This window comes from Falco naumanni, chromosome 4, assembly GCF_017639655.2.
Source record: "Falco naumanni isolate bFalNau1 chromosome 4, bFalNau1.pat, whole genome shotgun sequence".
In the NCBI taxonomy this organism is placed as follows: domain Eukaryota; kingdom Metazoa; phylum Chordata; class Aves; order Falconiformes; family Falconidae; genus Falco; species Falco naumanni.
Window position 1 is genome coordinate 8,001,803 of NC_054057.1, and position 13,367 is coordinate 8,015,169.

The following is a 13,367-nucleotide window of genomic DNA, read 5'->3' on the forward strand; positions in this document are numbered from 1 at the left end:
TTTTTTCATCACCTTTTTGTTCTGGTTAAAATATATCTTTGATTTTGCCAGTGACCAAGATTAGATTTTAATGTAATATTTTTGTATTTTTAATTTCTCTTCTGTTGCTATATTAAGACCAGAAACACAAATGGATTATTGTGAATCCTGAAGTGTTCCCTTTTTTTGCTGCTGGAGTCCAGTTCCGTACAATATTAGCAATCAGCTTCTATGCCAAAGCCAAGCAGTGACAGTTGCAATAATGAATATTTGCTGCAGGCCACTGGTATGAAAATAGCACAGTGCTGCAAGCCTGCGTCACCAGAAACAAATCTGCCATGTGACTGTGACTGAATTTCAGCTCGATTTTAGATCATTTATTAGTGAGACAGTTCTTAAAGCGCTATCATAATATAATGTTAAGAAATGCTGATTCAGTCTTCAAGGCATCAGTTCCAATGCATTCCTACTCCTTTTTGATGTTCTGTTGGGTTGGTTTAATCCCTCGTACCTTTAAAGCTGTACCTCGTATTTAGGGCACTGAGCTGTTTACAGGCAGCAACACTCTAATATATTCAGAGAGACCTATGCTGGTTAGTTCAGAAGTTCCAGGGAGAAGAGGATTTGAATTCCCTCTTTGTAAGCTTATTTGACAGCTTTTAGAATGTTTCCTCCTTAATTCCTGCTGATAATTCTGAAGTTTATACGAGGAGGAGCAGCTTTGCATGTTTAAATGTGTCATGGCTCTTACATGGTGAACTTGTATATGTTTTGATGTCATTTGCATTAGTGGAATATACGATGTATTAATACAGGGCACCTTTTGAAAGTGCAGAATATATGCACTGAACTGATGGGGTTTTTTAGTTGAAGAATATGCTGATGGCATTTACCAACTTTAGTTCAATTTTTATATAGAGTGCTGCTTTCACACATGCATATCAAAATGCCCTCAAAAGGACTAGCAACATTTATTGTATTTTCTTTTCATTTTAGAATTATTACATAGTGAAATACTAGATCAGCATAGATGTAGGAGGCCAGATGTTTGAAGCAGAGTAAAATCTGAAGTTACTTCAGCTTTTTTTGTTGTTCATTGCCTCAAGTTTTCCTATGGAAAATAAAGAAATTATGATCTATATTTTCTTTAAGACAAGATACTGAAACTTGCACCACAAAGCTGGTAATGGTGATTGGTGTAGATATCTAATTTCCTGTGAGATTAGAATGAGCACCAACCTTGCCATCAATCCTGAGAGAACGTTAGTGTCTTATTTTTCTTTTCCTTCCCTCTCCCTGATACCATCTACAATCTGCCTTCCTTTTCACCGCAAAAGTACATTGGTTACACCTACTACTGTACAGTGGTACCAGGATGGAGAAACTGAAGTTTCAAAACCAGCGTTAGGTACTGATGGGATTGGCCTTTTGGGGAAAATAATTTCACGGTAGCAACTTTCAATTGAAGGAAAGTCAACATTGACACAGATTCTCTGGGATGGGAAAGGAGTGACCAGTTAAATATATAATCTTGTGGACAGTTCTACAAAGGCTTCTTTTAGACATCAGGTTCCCATCAAAAGGCCTAGTATATCAAAACAGGGTTTTTCTTTTGAAACCTTATTGTTGGTCTGTAGACAAAAATAAATAAGAACAGAAGTTTCATCAAGGTAACACCATTCCTTCTGTAGCAGTATTTGACATCCCCTATACCTTCAGGATAAAACCACCTTCAGACTCACTCTCAGGAAAAAAAAAAAAAACAACAACAAACTCTGATTAGACCTGGAGCGGGACCTCATTTTTTGCTATATGCTTTAACACCTGGCAATATGTAGAATATTCACAGGACAAACTGTGGTTTCTTGATTTTATGAACAATAATTTTAAAAAACCTTCTGAGAGAATATGTATAAACGTTACAAAATACACAATGTATAGAAATTAATAGGGCTTGACAAGTCCTATTCCCACTGACTGAAAGGGGATCATACCCAGGCTGCCTGTGCAGATACCTGTTCATCCGGTTTCCAGTCCTCCGGTAGGCAATATTTCTGCATCTCTGTAGGTAGGCTATTCTGAGGCTCTACAAGCTTTAATATTAGAAAGAATTTCCTGATGTCTAATCGAAGTCTTTCTTGATGTAATCCAATAGTCCTTGTCCTATTTGGACAGATCAGGGAGAAGAGTTTATTCTCTTTTTTTAGCTACCTTCTACAGATATGAAAAATGTTGTCAGTGTTTACCCTTCATCTTCTGTATTCACAATCCATGTTTTCTGAACCTCTGATTTTGTTTGGCTTCCTCCCTCGCAACCTCTCTCTTGCTGGTTTGCATTTGTATTGCTGCTGGATTAACAAAGAAGGAATTAATTGTTAATTTTTGATGTTGCAATCCCCAGGCTGGACATAGGACCTCCAGTGCTGATTAGAGGGGGAAAAAAAATCTTCATCAACCTCACTTTGCACTTGCAATATGTTGGGGACCTGTTTCATAACATGATGATATGAGCTCTGTGTTCATCTTGTTATCTACTACTGAAATCCTTTTCTGAAAAGCAAGCAAACAAACAGACAAACAAACCAACACCAAATCAAACAAACAAAACAACCTCCCCAAAATGCAGTACTGAAAAGCATCTAATTTTCTAGACTGTTTCTCCAATGCATTGAAATTGTTTTGCATAATGTCTGTCAGTGTGTTTGCACTTGCTCCCAGTTTGCTATTGTCTGCTAATTTTATTAGGCATGTTCTTCATTAATGAAGTTGTTGAACAGTACTGGTCTGAAACATACCTTTGCAGCATCGGTTAATTGTGTCCCTCCTGCATCACTGCACATACTGAGATCTGCAAGTGAAATAATTGCTGGTTTGCCTATTCTGATAGATGGCAATGAATAAAGCATGGTACAAGTAGAGGACCGCTAACACCAAGGGATGTATGAAACCCAAATGAGCTGGCTAGGTTGGAAAGTACCCGGTTCCAGGAAAGTAAAGTAACTAAGTTCTCAGTAAAGTAACAAAGATTTCTTACAGAGGAATCTGCTACTCAGTAGGCTTAGTATGACAAAAATACAACACTGCAAAGGCAGAACAGCTCCCGTCCTTTCTTTCCTTCTCCTGTCCCTTACTTGCCGTCTTCTCCATTGGCTCAGTGCTGGATCTTACTGTCCTCTACCCTCCTAAGTACTTAATTATCAAATGATACTGCTATATCCAACTGTCATGTATGTTATTTAAACCACAATATCATTGTGTATTTTCTTTCTCTTGGATTTGAGAACTACAGAAAAAGCACAAGTTCTTAGATGCAAGCACTGGGTTTCCAAATAAATTTAGGTATATAACATCCTTGCAGTTTTTCCAAACATTCCACTGATACACAGAACGGAAAACTTATTAGTGTTTGTGTAGGTTTCTGATATAGAATGTTGTATAGTCGATTACTGTTATTTGTGTATATTGTTATTATGTAATAATGAAGAATAATAATGTATGGATAAATGTGTACTGTGTATTAATAATTAACTTTATTAATTTAATATTTGTTTTGGCTTAATATCAAGTGAAATATTATTTTCACATTTTAATTTATCAGATATCAAGAACAGACAATTGTTTTAATTTTAATTTTATCAATACAGAATGTTAAAACTTTAGCTTGGCTACTCAATCATTGTAAGTATTATGCGGTACTATGGCAGTTTGTGCATCTGAAGTGCTGTTTATAAATTTTAACTGCCTATTGTACTGGTAATTTCCATGACCTCTTTTAGGGGATTATCTTTCAGTTGTACAGTACAGTCTTAATGACCTGTCTTTTCAGCTTATGAATTCTGTATTTACTGGGTGTTAGCAGAATACAGGAGGCAGAATGTGGCATTTTGATACATGGGAGTACTGTATTTTGTAACCACATGAAATAAGGTCACATTTAGTTCATTACCATTAGTCAAACCATCACCAGCACAATCTGGCTTTCTGTGTGGTTACAGCATTAGGATGCAAACAAGCAAATGCCAAAGGTCATAACCTTATTTTTTTGGTTTTGTTTCCTTCCATCTTCTCTATTTGCCCACAGACGTTACCACAGGGACACCAGCAATATCAACGACGACAACCGTGGAGATCAGGAAGAGCAGCGTTATGACAACTGAGATCACCTCTAAAGTGGAGAAAATCCCCACGACAGCCACTAGCAGCACCACATGCCCTTCCGTTGAGACTGAGGAAGAAAAAGCAAAAAGACTGCTGTACTGTTCACTATGCAAAGTTGCTGTCAACTCTGCCTCGCAGCTGGAGGCGCACAACAGTGGTGAGATGGAGCAGTGCTTGCTTTCTTCCTTTTTTTTTCCTTCTGTCTCAAGAGCTCTGCAATTATCTTCCCCTGAATAGATTAGATCTCTTGCAGCAGGGGACAAAGAGGTGGCAGAAAACTGGCAATTACATGGAATTCATTAACTAGTGAAGAATAAAAATGACAGGCAAAGAGGCTTTCATAAAGGGAGGAAGAAAGGAATTTTATTGCATGCAAGTTACCCATTTTTGTACATTTTAGCTTTTGCAGCTTCCAAACGTTATAGAGCTAAATGACAGCTCATGCTTCATTACCTTTGGTGTTCAGAGTTTGCATAGTTTTGTTTGTGCCAGCTAGCAAACTGAATATGAATACCATTAGTTTTGTTTGAAATCTAACAAATTAAGGCTGAAAGAGGGACCATCAGTCAGTCAGAGTTCAATGATGAGAGTTAGAATTTTTAGCTCCATATTGCCTGTTAATAACTTGTTAAAATTATGTATATTTTCCTTTTGTTTTCATCAACTGAGAGCAACCGCTGCATGAGGGTTGAATGGGTAATTGCTTACCTCCCTCTTTCTTAATTTTTGAATGCTTTCTTGTTATTAGTGCTAGTAGCATCGGTATGTTCTAGTAGTAGAAAGCCATCATTCACAGTCACTATTTTAAGCACCTTATTGATTGGCTGTGTGGTGAGCGGGGTTAGAAGATCTTGGGATTCTAATATGGTGGCAATGACCACTTATAACCATCTCACAGAAAAAAAGCCTGATTTTGGATGTCAGGGGTTACCTCCCAGCACTGTAAACAGAGTTAAGAGACAGACCTTAGGTTTGAGACTTAGAGGCAGTGATGATATACCTGCAGCAAAATGATCAATGGTTTTATGATGTAATAAAAAAAAGAGGTAACTTTGGGACATCTAGAGAATCCACTTAAAAAGAATATGTCAATTTGTTGGTATTTATGAGAAACAAAGCCTGATCAGTTTTGAATGCTGTGTTTGCATGCCATATTTTAAAATGGTGATAATTCAAATTCATAAAGCTGTACCCATTGAACCTATTTAGCTTCATACAAAGGTTAGACTCTAAACATTTTTCTGATAAAGATGAGAGCCAAAACGTTATTCTGAATATTTAAACACAACCATCCAAGGTTTTGCTGTCTATGCTGATAAGCTGTGTGTGTACTCACATGCATGCTTGTAGAAGTGTACCAGTGGATGGATATGGCAATTATCAGTGGAACACTAGTTCTGGGCATGGTGGTAGTCCAGCAGTATCACACACTACCTACATGGAGGTCAACACTGTAAGAAATTGTTTGGTCTGAATAAAATTAAAGCAACAGGACACTATTGTTTTCTATCTGATCTTCACTTTAATAAAAAATGCAAGTGCGTTTTTTCTCACATATATATTTCTCACACATTTTGGTTTCTGTCCAGGCCATTAAGGATCCATAGGTTGCTGCCAGGAACCTCTGCCCCTTTTTGAATTGGAGACTAATTAGTTAATTACAGATTTAGGTGTAAGCTATCTAGGACATATTGTTTATCAATCCACGCAGGAGGACTACAGATCAAAGCCAACTACATCTTTAATAGCTAAATTACCCTTCTTTTGCAACTACTATTCAGGCCTTATTAGCAGCAGGAGTTAATGAGAAAAGTCACACCTATTTAACTTCACATCAGGATACCTGATTGTGCCACTATTTACTGATGTGGCTGCTTTGTTCTAGTGCATTACCTACAGGTACATAATATAATAATTAAATATCAGATGTAAAATACTGTTACATTGCTATGAATCTGATACAGACAAACACAGGCATATCCCAAGGATAGCACATGGCACCAAGGTGAAGCTCATATGATTTTCTTTTAAAAAGAAAATAAAACAATGAATGCAACCAAATTGCCAAAGTTTTTTCTGTTTCCCATTTCTAATGTCTCCAGGGACTAAGCACAAAACTATGCTGGAAGCTCGGAATGGAAGTGGAACCATAAAAGCCTTTCCCCGGGCAGGCGTAAAAGGCAAAGGACCTGTGAATAAAGGAAACACAGGCCTTCAGAACAAAACATTTCACTGTGAAATATGTGATGTGCACGTAAACTCTGAGACACAACTGAAACAGGTACTTGGCTAGCTTGCAGAGTGTGAATCCTCGGCTGTTCTTTGTGTTCATGGTGGTAAAGTACCAACACAATCAGCATGTGTCAGTCTGACAGTTTGTATCCAAATGAAGCTTACAGGTTTTGCTCTTTTTATTTGATGATCATGCTGTATGTTTTGGTTTGCCTGTGATTTTTCCCAACAATATGTTTTCTCAAGAGCTCCTGATTATATATATTGCTTAAAGAATTAGAGAAGCTGTAAGCTGCAACCTGTTACAACTGTCTTTAGACGACTATAGTTGTCATAAGGTAATAAACCCTGACATTTAGTGTATTGCATTATATTTGCCTTTACAAAGATGTGGAGGTAAGTGCAGCCAGTACTTTCAGAGAACACTGAATAACCTGCTTAGAAATGTGGGGTGGAGAGGATTCATAAGATGTTTTTATCAGTGTTATTCTGTAACTGAGAAGCATGACCTCTAAATTGCAGTTACACTAAGTTATGTTCAGTCGTTCTTCAGATGAAGAAAGCCTTTGTTCTGAAAAACAGTTTAATTCCATCTGCCTTTTGGAATTAAATACTCATTAAGGAACTTTACAAGAATGAAGATAAATTCAGTAATGGAGAATAGAAATACTTGTCTTGTGCTTTCAGGAAAAAAATGTCCAGTTTGTCTCTTTTTGAGAGAACTCTTAAGAATGAAAATCAAAGTAAAAATATAGTTCTGAAAAAGGCCCGTTACATCTAATACTGCAATAAAGTCTGTGTACAAGGATTCTTGTAAAGTCTTGTAGATTTTATGAAGAAGATAATGGATTTTGTGGTGTTTTTTTCACTGTCACTTAGTTTGAGATGTAATCATCTTTCAACTGAAATCTTGAAAGGATCTCCAAGCTTCTTAGGGATTTAAACAGGTTTTTTGACCTGTTTCCCCCCCAGTGAATAGGAGATGCTCTACTATCTAATATTCTTCCAAAACTTTCTATCACCAGTGGATTGAATTTGATGGTGCTTTATAGAGATAGGGAGGAATTTTTCAAAGGCTTTGACCTGATTCAGGTCCTGTTGAAGCTAACAAAGGTGAGAAAATCATTGACTACAGTGGAAGCAAGAGTTGAACTGAGCACTGCTGAAAATCACAGTCTCGATATATGATGCACAGAGGATTGTTGAAATTGGAACAGACCCTATTCCCATTCATTTTTTAATTAGTCAAAGTAATGCTGTTGTGTAGAGCAGTAGCTTTCAGTATTGGAGCACCCGTGTATAAAGCAGAACCTGAAATGAACTATGAAGAAACTATCACTCTTCTTTTTCTTTTTTTCCCCAAATATATTTTAACAGCACATAAGCAGTAGAAGGCACAAAGACAGAGCTGCTGGGAAGCCGCCTAAACCTAAATACAGCCCTTACAACAAACTCCAAAAGGGAACACATCCTCTAGGGGTAAGCTGATCACCTTTTTATTTTACTTTTATTTTAACCCTGCTGAGTACGGTTTTTAGAAAATGTAAGTGGAAAAATGTTTAAAATGAGAAGAATAGTGTAAGCAATGGGAGTATGCAAGTGTCTGAGTGAGCCCATGGAAGCCCACAAGGGACTTTTTAGATACTTTGGTGATCCTCATTTTTGTGACTACTCTGAATAACCTCAGAAAAATAAGCTTGTTTCAAAGGTCATTATAGAGCAAGAGATGAAAGAAACATCCTAATGGCAAACAGGATTTTTCCAGTTTTCACCAAGGACAATAGTGATGATATATATATATATATATATATATAGTTTACTATGTAAAACTCTATAAAACCTTTATTCTATCCTTATTTAGAAAATTATTCAGATAACAATTGAAACAATTTAAAAAATCAATCTCTCATTCCATTCTGCTCAGTTTCAGGATGGTTCTGGTCACATTTTCGACTGCCAGGATAAACTATCTGAAGCACAGTTCTTACTCACTTCAAAACCTGAGAAAAAGGTTTAGTTTTTAATAAAAAACCCTCTAAGATCCTGCCATTAGTTAAGAAACAGCTTATAGTATGGGTGGGATAGTGAAACATCTGACATTTATCTCCATCAAATAAACTGCATGATTGTTTTATGTGCCGTGGTATTTTTTAAGGGCTTATAGATGGTTTTGGCCAAGGGAGGATGGTGGTTCATTTGCCTTATAGATATAAGCTCCTTATGCCTTGACCATCTTCTCTAATTCAGGCGGAATATGGAGCTTTTTTTCTGTGAAAACCCAGTTGTCTTTAAGTTGAGTTGAAGCTCATTTCTTGGCAACAGAAAATGTGTCCTTGTTGGGACAGCCCTCATGAGGGTTAGGTAAATTCATACGCAGTTTAGTTGGGTAGGAGCTTTCCTAGATGTAGCAGAATGAAGTGCATTGCTCTGGTAGATCCAGTAGTAGAAAAATAGCCCCACAGGGTTTTCCAGTAATCCACCAGGAAGACCAAGGTCTCCAATGCTTATAAACTATACTGAAAGGAATAGAAAATATGTAATGAGGTAAGTAGAGTATGGAATCACTAAAGCCTCTCTGACAGGATTATTTTTCCTTTATGAAATTCATTGTTTCCCAGGGGATTAAAATAACTATTACATTACTGTTACTGTTGTGCACAGTTCTCTACTCTACTAATTTATGTAATAGTGGTTTCTGAGAGCTCCAGCCAAGAATCAAGGCCATTTAGTTGCTGCATAGACAAATAAAGGCAATGTGTCCTTTCCCTGCTCCCTTGCTCCCAATTGCTCACAATATACAAGTCAGGCCAGAGGCGAGCAAAGAGACAGAGGGGATTTAAGGAGAGAAAGAGCTGGCAATAAATGAACAGATATGCATAGTAGAATGGAGGTTGCACTGAGAAAGGACAAGAGAAGTTCCCCATTTACTCTGTTTGGTTTTGAATAGAAAAAATGCCAAAATTGCTGTCATTTGAAATGCAGAATAGCACAGCAACAAGCCAAAGATGTTATAATTTTACTTTGAATGTAAATGTTTTTAATGAACCCCAGACTTTTTCTTTATTCCCTGTTAATTTTTCAAGTCGTTTACTGTCCCTTAGTTTACTTCATTGGAAATGTAAGGAATAATGGGTATTTTACTCTTAATGTTGACCTGTGTGTTAATTAGTACTTGCAGAGAGGTTTGAAATGAAGGTGCAAGGTACTGTATATGCTAAATATTACTAGTTTTGCAGCTATCTTGAAATCAGAGCCATGTTGATAAATTAACTGAAAAGCTATCTAATTTCATTAGAAGTTCCTGATTCCTCCAAGAATGGCAAGATAGTCCTCGGCATTTAATATAAACTGTCACATAAGATCTTTGTTCTTTGTGTCAAAAAATGTATAAGCATCACCAAAATTTTTTTCTACAGAAGCTGGAAAAAGGCCATACTACCTTTTCATAGCTTTTCTAGACCAAAAACTTTCCAATGCCAAGTTTTCAATATCATTTGTACTGCTTTGTCTAGTCTTGTTTTGCATGCTTCAGAGAAAGAAGTTTTATGAATTCCCATGGTACTATTTCAGAGTTTAAGTAAACTTGTAATGTTGGGACTTACTTGGTATTTCTTCAAGGCACAAATGTCCAGCGTATTGAATAATACACTGGAGAGAAAGAGGTTATCAGGCATTTGATAGTCCAAACTTTCTGCAATAATATAGCTCTAATGGAAAACATCCTTCACTGGGAATTCTAGACAACAATCAGAGCCCTGTTGTTTTGGGCTGGAGGTTTTTTTTCTACTTTGTACTCAGAATCTTTTTTTTTTTTTTTGGGGGGGGGGGCGGTATTTTAGGGGGGGAGCGGTATGTGTTCTTGTCTGTTCTAAACAGCTGAAAAAAAGTATTTACTTAAAAATATAAGGAAGGAGGAGAAAGTCAAACACTCGGCAAGGGAAGAAGACAGCTTGGATCAGTGGGTGTAACACTGATCAAGGAAAAGATTAGGTCATTTCTTTTCATAGGCACCATGCGGAATTTTGTATCTAGCATCCATTACATCCTCTGTTAAGAGAATTACAGAATCTGGTCCCCTCTGAGTATCTCTCCCAGACCTTTAAAGGATCTTGAAGCTGGAAGAGTTGCCAATGGGTATATAGGAAAAGTAAAAATCCTGTTATCCATCTGGCTGGTAAAGAACCAACAGACTCTTGCAATTTGATGATACTGTAATGATGAAACTCACTGCTGGTTCATGCAAGAGTACTCCTGTCCTTGTTTTCTGACTGTTCTCTCACCAAGATACTGTTGAGTTGAGAATATCAGATTGATATGGTGCAAGTTAATTATCTGAAAGTCCCTTTCAATTCAAGGATGAGAAATTGTGTTTCCCTGTGAGTGAGAAGTGTCCATACTTACACTGAGATGTACCGTGGCATGGTACATATATTCATTTTTCGTATATTCAATACTTTATTCAGGTTTCTGTTCTTTGCAAAGGACCTCAGGTCATGCCAGGACACAGACCCACTGTAAGTCCGTCAGAGCCAATAGGAACTTTGCCTTATTAGTGGATGAGGTTTCTATTCTTATCTCAGAGCCATGAAACCCGAACAAAAAAAAAAGGTATTCAGGCCCCTGGCATCTCATTAGAAACTTGAAATCCCACTGAAATCTGCAGAAATCTACACAGACTACTCTGATGTTCATTTGTATGCATACCAAATGTAAATTCTGTTAAATAATAATGGACCTCTGAGTATTTTCAATCAGTCTGGGAAAATCTTTAGGTTGTTCTTTTTCTTTTTGGAAACTCTGAATGAGGAGTTTTCTAAACTGTATTTGGTAGTGCATAAGACTTATGATTTAAACGTTTTTAAAGCAGAAGCCTCAGTGTCAGTAGCAAAAATACCATGGTTTGGCACCATACTAAGTGATATAGGCACGATTTTTTTCATACAACATTTAAAAATACCTGCCACTTTTTCACAGTCCCTGTAAGAATTAACAGCATCTTAGTGAAAAAAACATCTGAAGACAGAGCAAGATTACATAGAGCAGCATCCATAGAATTCATCGCCTGTTTCAACACATGAAACATAAGAGGTTTTCACAACCGGTGCAAGATAAGCATTGTTTATTTGCTTGTTATTAGAGGCAGGAGTTAATAGAGAGGAGCTAGCTGGAGATCTTAATTTTAAGTAGAACTTGCATCCAAAACAAAAGCACTTTCTTAATCAGACCAGGTAATAGGATATGTTTTCACTTTGCTCTGGTGTCTATCCTAAAGCTGTCCAGATGGAGGTCTTTTAATTGTTGGCTAATTCTTCCATATTTAATTCTTGCAGGGTACATGCAGCTTTACTTTGGTGCAGATTGCTCAGCCCCTCTTTAGGTTTGCTTTGATTTCTAATATATTAAATTACAAGTCTCAGTGATAAGGCATAAACACTGAAACTGTTTGTCGCCAGCCACATCCTACTCAGCCTTGTCCAATGTGCAAGATCATACCTACTTTCACAAGCCTGCAGCTCACAGAGTCAATAGCCACTATGAGACCTCTCTTGCTTGATGTTGCACTTATAATCTTAAGTCAAGCTCCCTGTCGTGTAGCTAATATGAACAAATTATGTCTCTCTGTTTGTTTGTTTTCTCTCTTCCCCACAGGTAAAATTAGTATTTTCAAAGGAACCTTCAAAGCCGATGGCTCCACGAATCTTACCAAATCCTCTAGCAGCTGCAGCAGCAGCTGCTGCTGTGGCTGTGAATTCCCCCTTCAGTCTTCGCACAGCCCCGGCAGCCACCCTTTTCCAGACGTCAGCACTTCCTCCAGCACTCCTACGGCCAGCTCCGGGGCCTATACGGACCACCCATACTCCTGTGCTGTTCGCTCCTTACTGAACTCCAAACAGGAATTAATTGTACTGCAATAATTTTTCAAATCAAAACAAACAAACAAACAAAAAAAGAAAATCAAGAACATTGAACTATGCAGTGTTTATTTATAGTTTAAAGTATATATATGAAGAGCCAGGACTTTTGATAGAGAACTGAACAAATTCTAAGAGGGGGAATGGGCAGTATTTTCTCCGATGAGAACATTCCTCTTGAGTATTGATCGTTTTAGAACTGATCTCCAGCATTGACTTGTAGTGACATATAAAACTTACGAAGCCTTTTGACTGTGCTTTTTGGCACACATTTCCCTGCAATGTCTTTCCTGCTTTATGAAACAACTTACAAATTTGTCTAAAGGGCATTAACTGGTTCCGATGTACATAAAATACTTTATTCTGTAGATTAAAGAAGAAGGAAAAAAAAGAAACACTGTGAATAGTAGTACCCTTACCAATCCTCCTGCCAAATCAGCAGTTACTGGGTATTTATCTGAACAAAAGTAGATACAATAGATGTCTTGTAAAACAGTAGTATTGTGTCTCTATCTATGCCACTAGGTTTCTAACAGAGTTGCAAAAGATAAAATAAACAAATTATGTCACTTTGGTAAGTAGTTTAAAATGGTGACAATAATGTGGAGCTGTTCCTGGTGGGCAGAAATTGGTTTCCTCACCTGTAGAAGAATGGGCGTGAAGATAAACTATGGTTAGGGCAAAGCAGATGATGAGGAAGATTTAGTGGGGAAAAAAAATAATATCCAGATGCTGTACACAGATTAGGTCAAACTTTTATTTAACTGAGAACGTGTGTACAGTGTGTGTATACTCAAAAGGTATAATACATACAGGATAGATCAATGTTTAAGGCATGTCAGTGGACAGCAACAAATACACTCTTGTCATGAAACAGGCCTGACACTTTAGTGTTGAACAGAGGGAAGACACAAATGGGTTACGCATAGTCATAACTAGCAAATGAAAAGCGGGAGAAAAATCCTGGCCTCATTTAAGTCAGTATAAAGTTCCTCCTGACTGCAATGTAGCCAGCATTTCATCCCAAGAATGGCACATATTCTTTTTATATCACACCAGTGGGAGTGTCTGTAGATAGAGATAACA

General features: G+C 37.3%; 1 protein-coding gene across 2 annotated transcripts in view; it reads left to right on the forward strand.

Moving 5' to 3' along the window:
* Positions 1–12,851, forward strand: part of ZNF385D (zinc finger protein 385D) — a 435,096-nt gene extending 422,245 nt beyond the window's left edge. For both annotated transcript variants that reach the window (XM_040593042.1, XM_040593043.1), the window contains 4 exons: positions 4,061–4,294; positions 6,240–6,418; positions 7,747–7,848; positions 12,019–12,851. In XM_040593042.1, the coding sequence (XP_040448976.1) occupies positions 4,061–4,294; positions 6,240–6,418; positions 7,747–7,848; positions 12,019–12,252 (749 nt within the window). In that variant the 3' untranslated portion in view covers positions 12,253–12,851. The remainder of the gene's footprint in view (positions 1–4,060; positions 4,295–6,239; positions 6,419–7,746; positions 7,849–12,018) is intronic.
* The last annotated feature ends 516 nt before the right edge of the window (positions 12,852–13,367 follow it).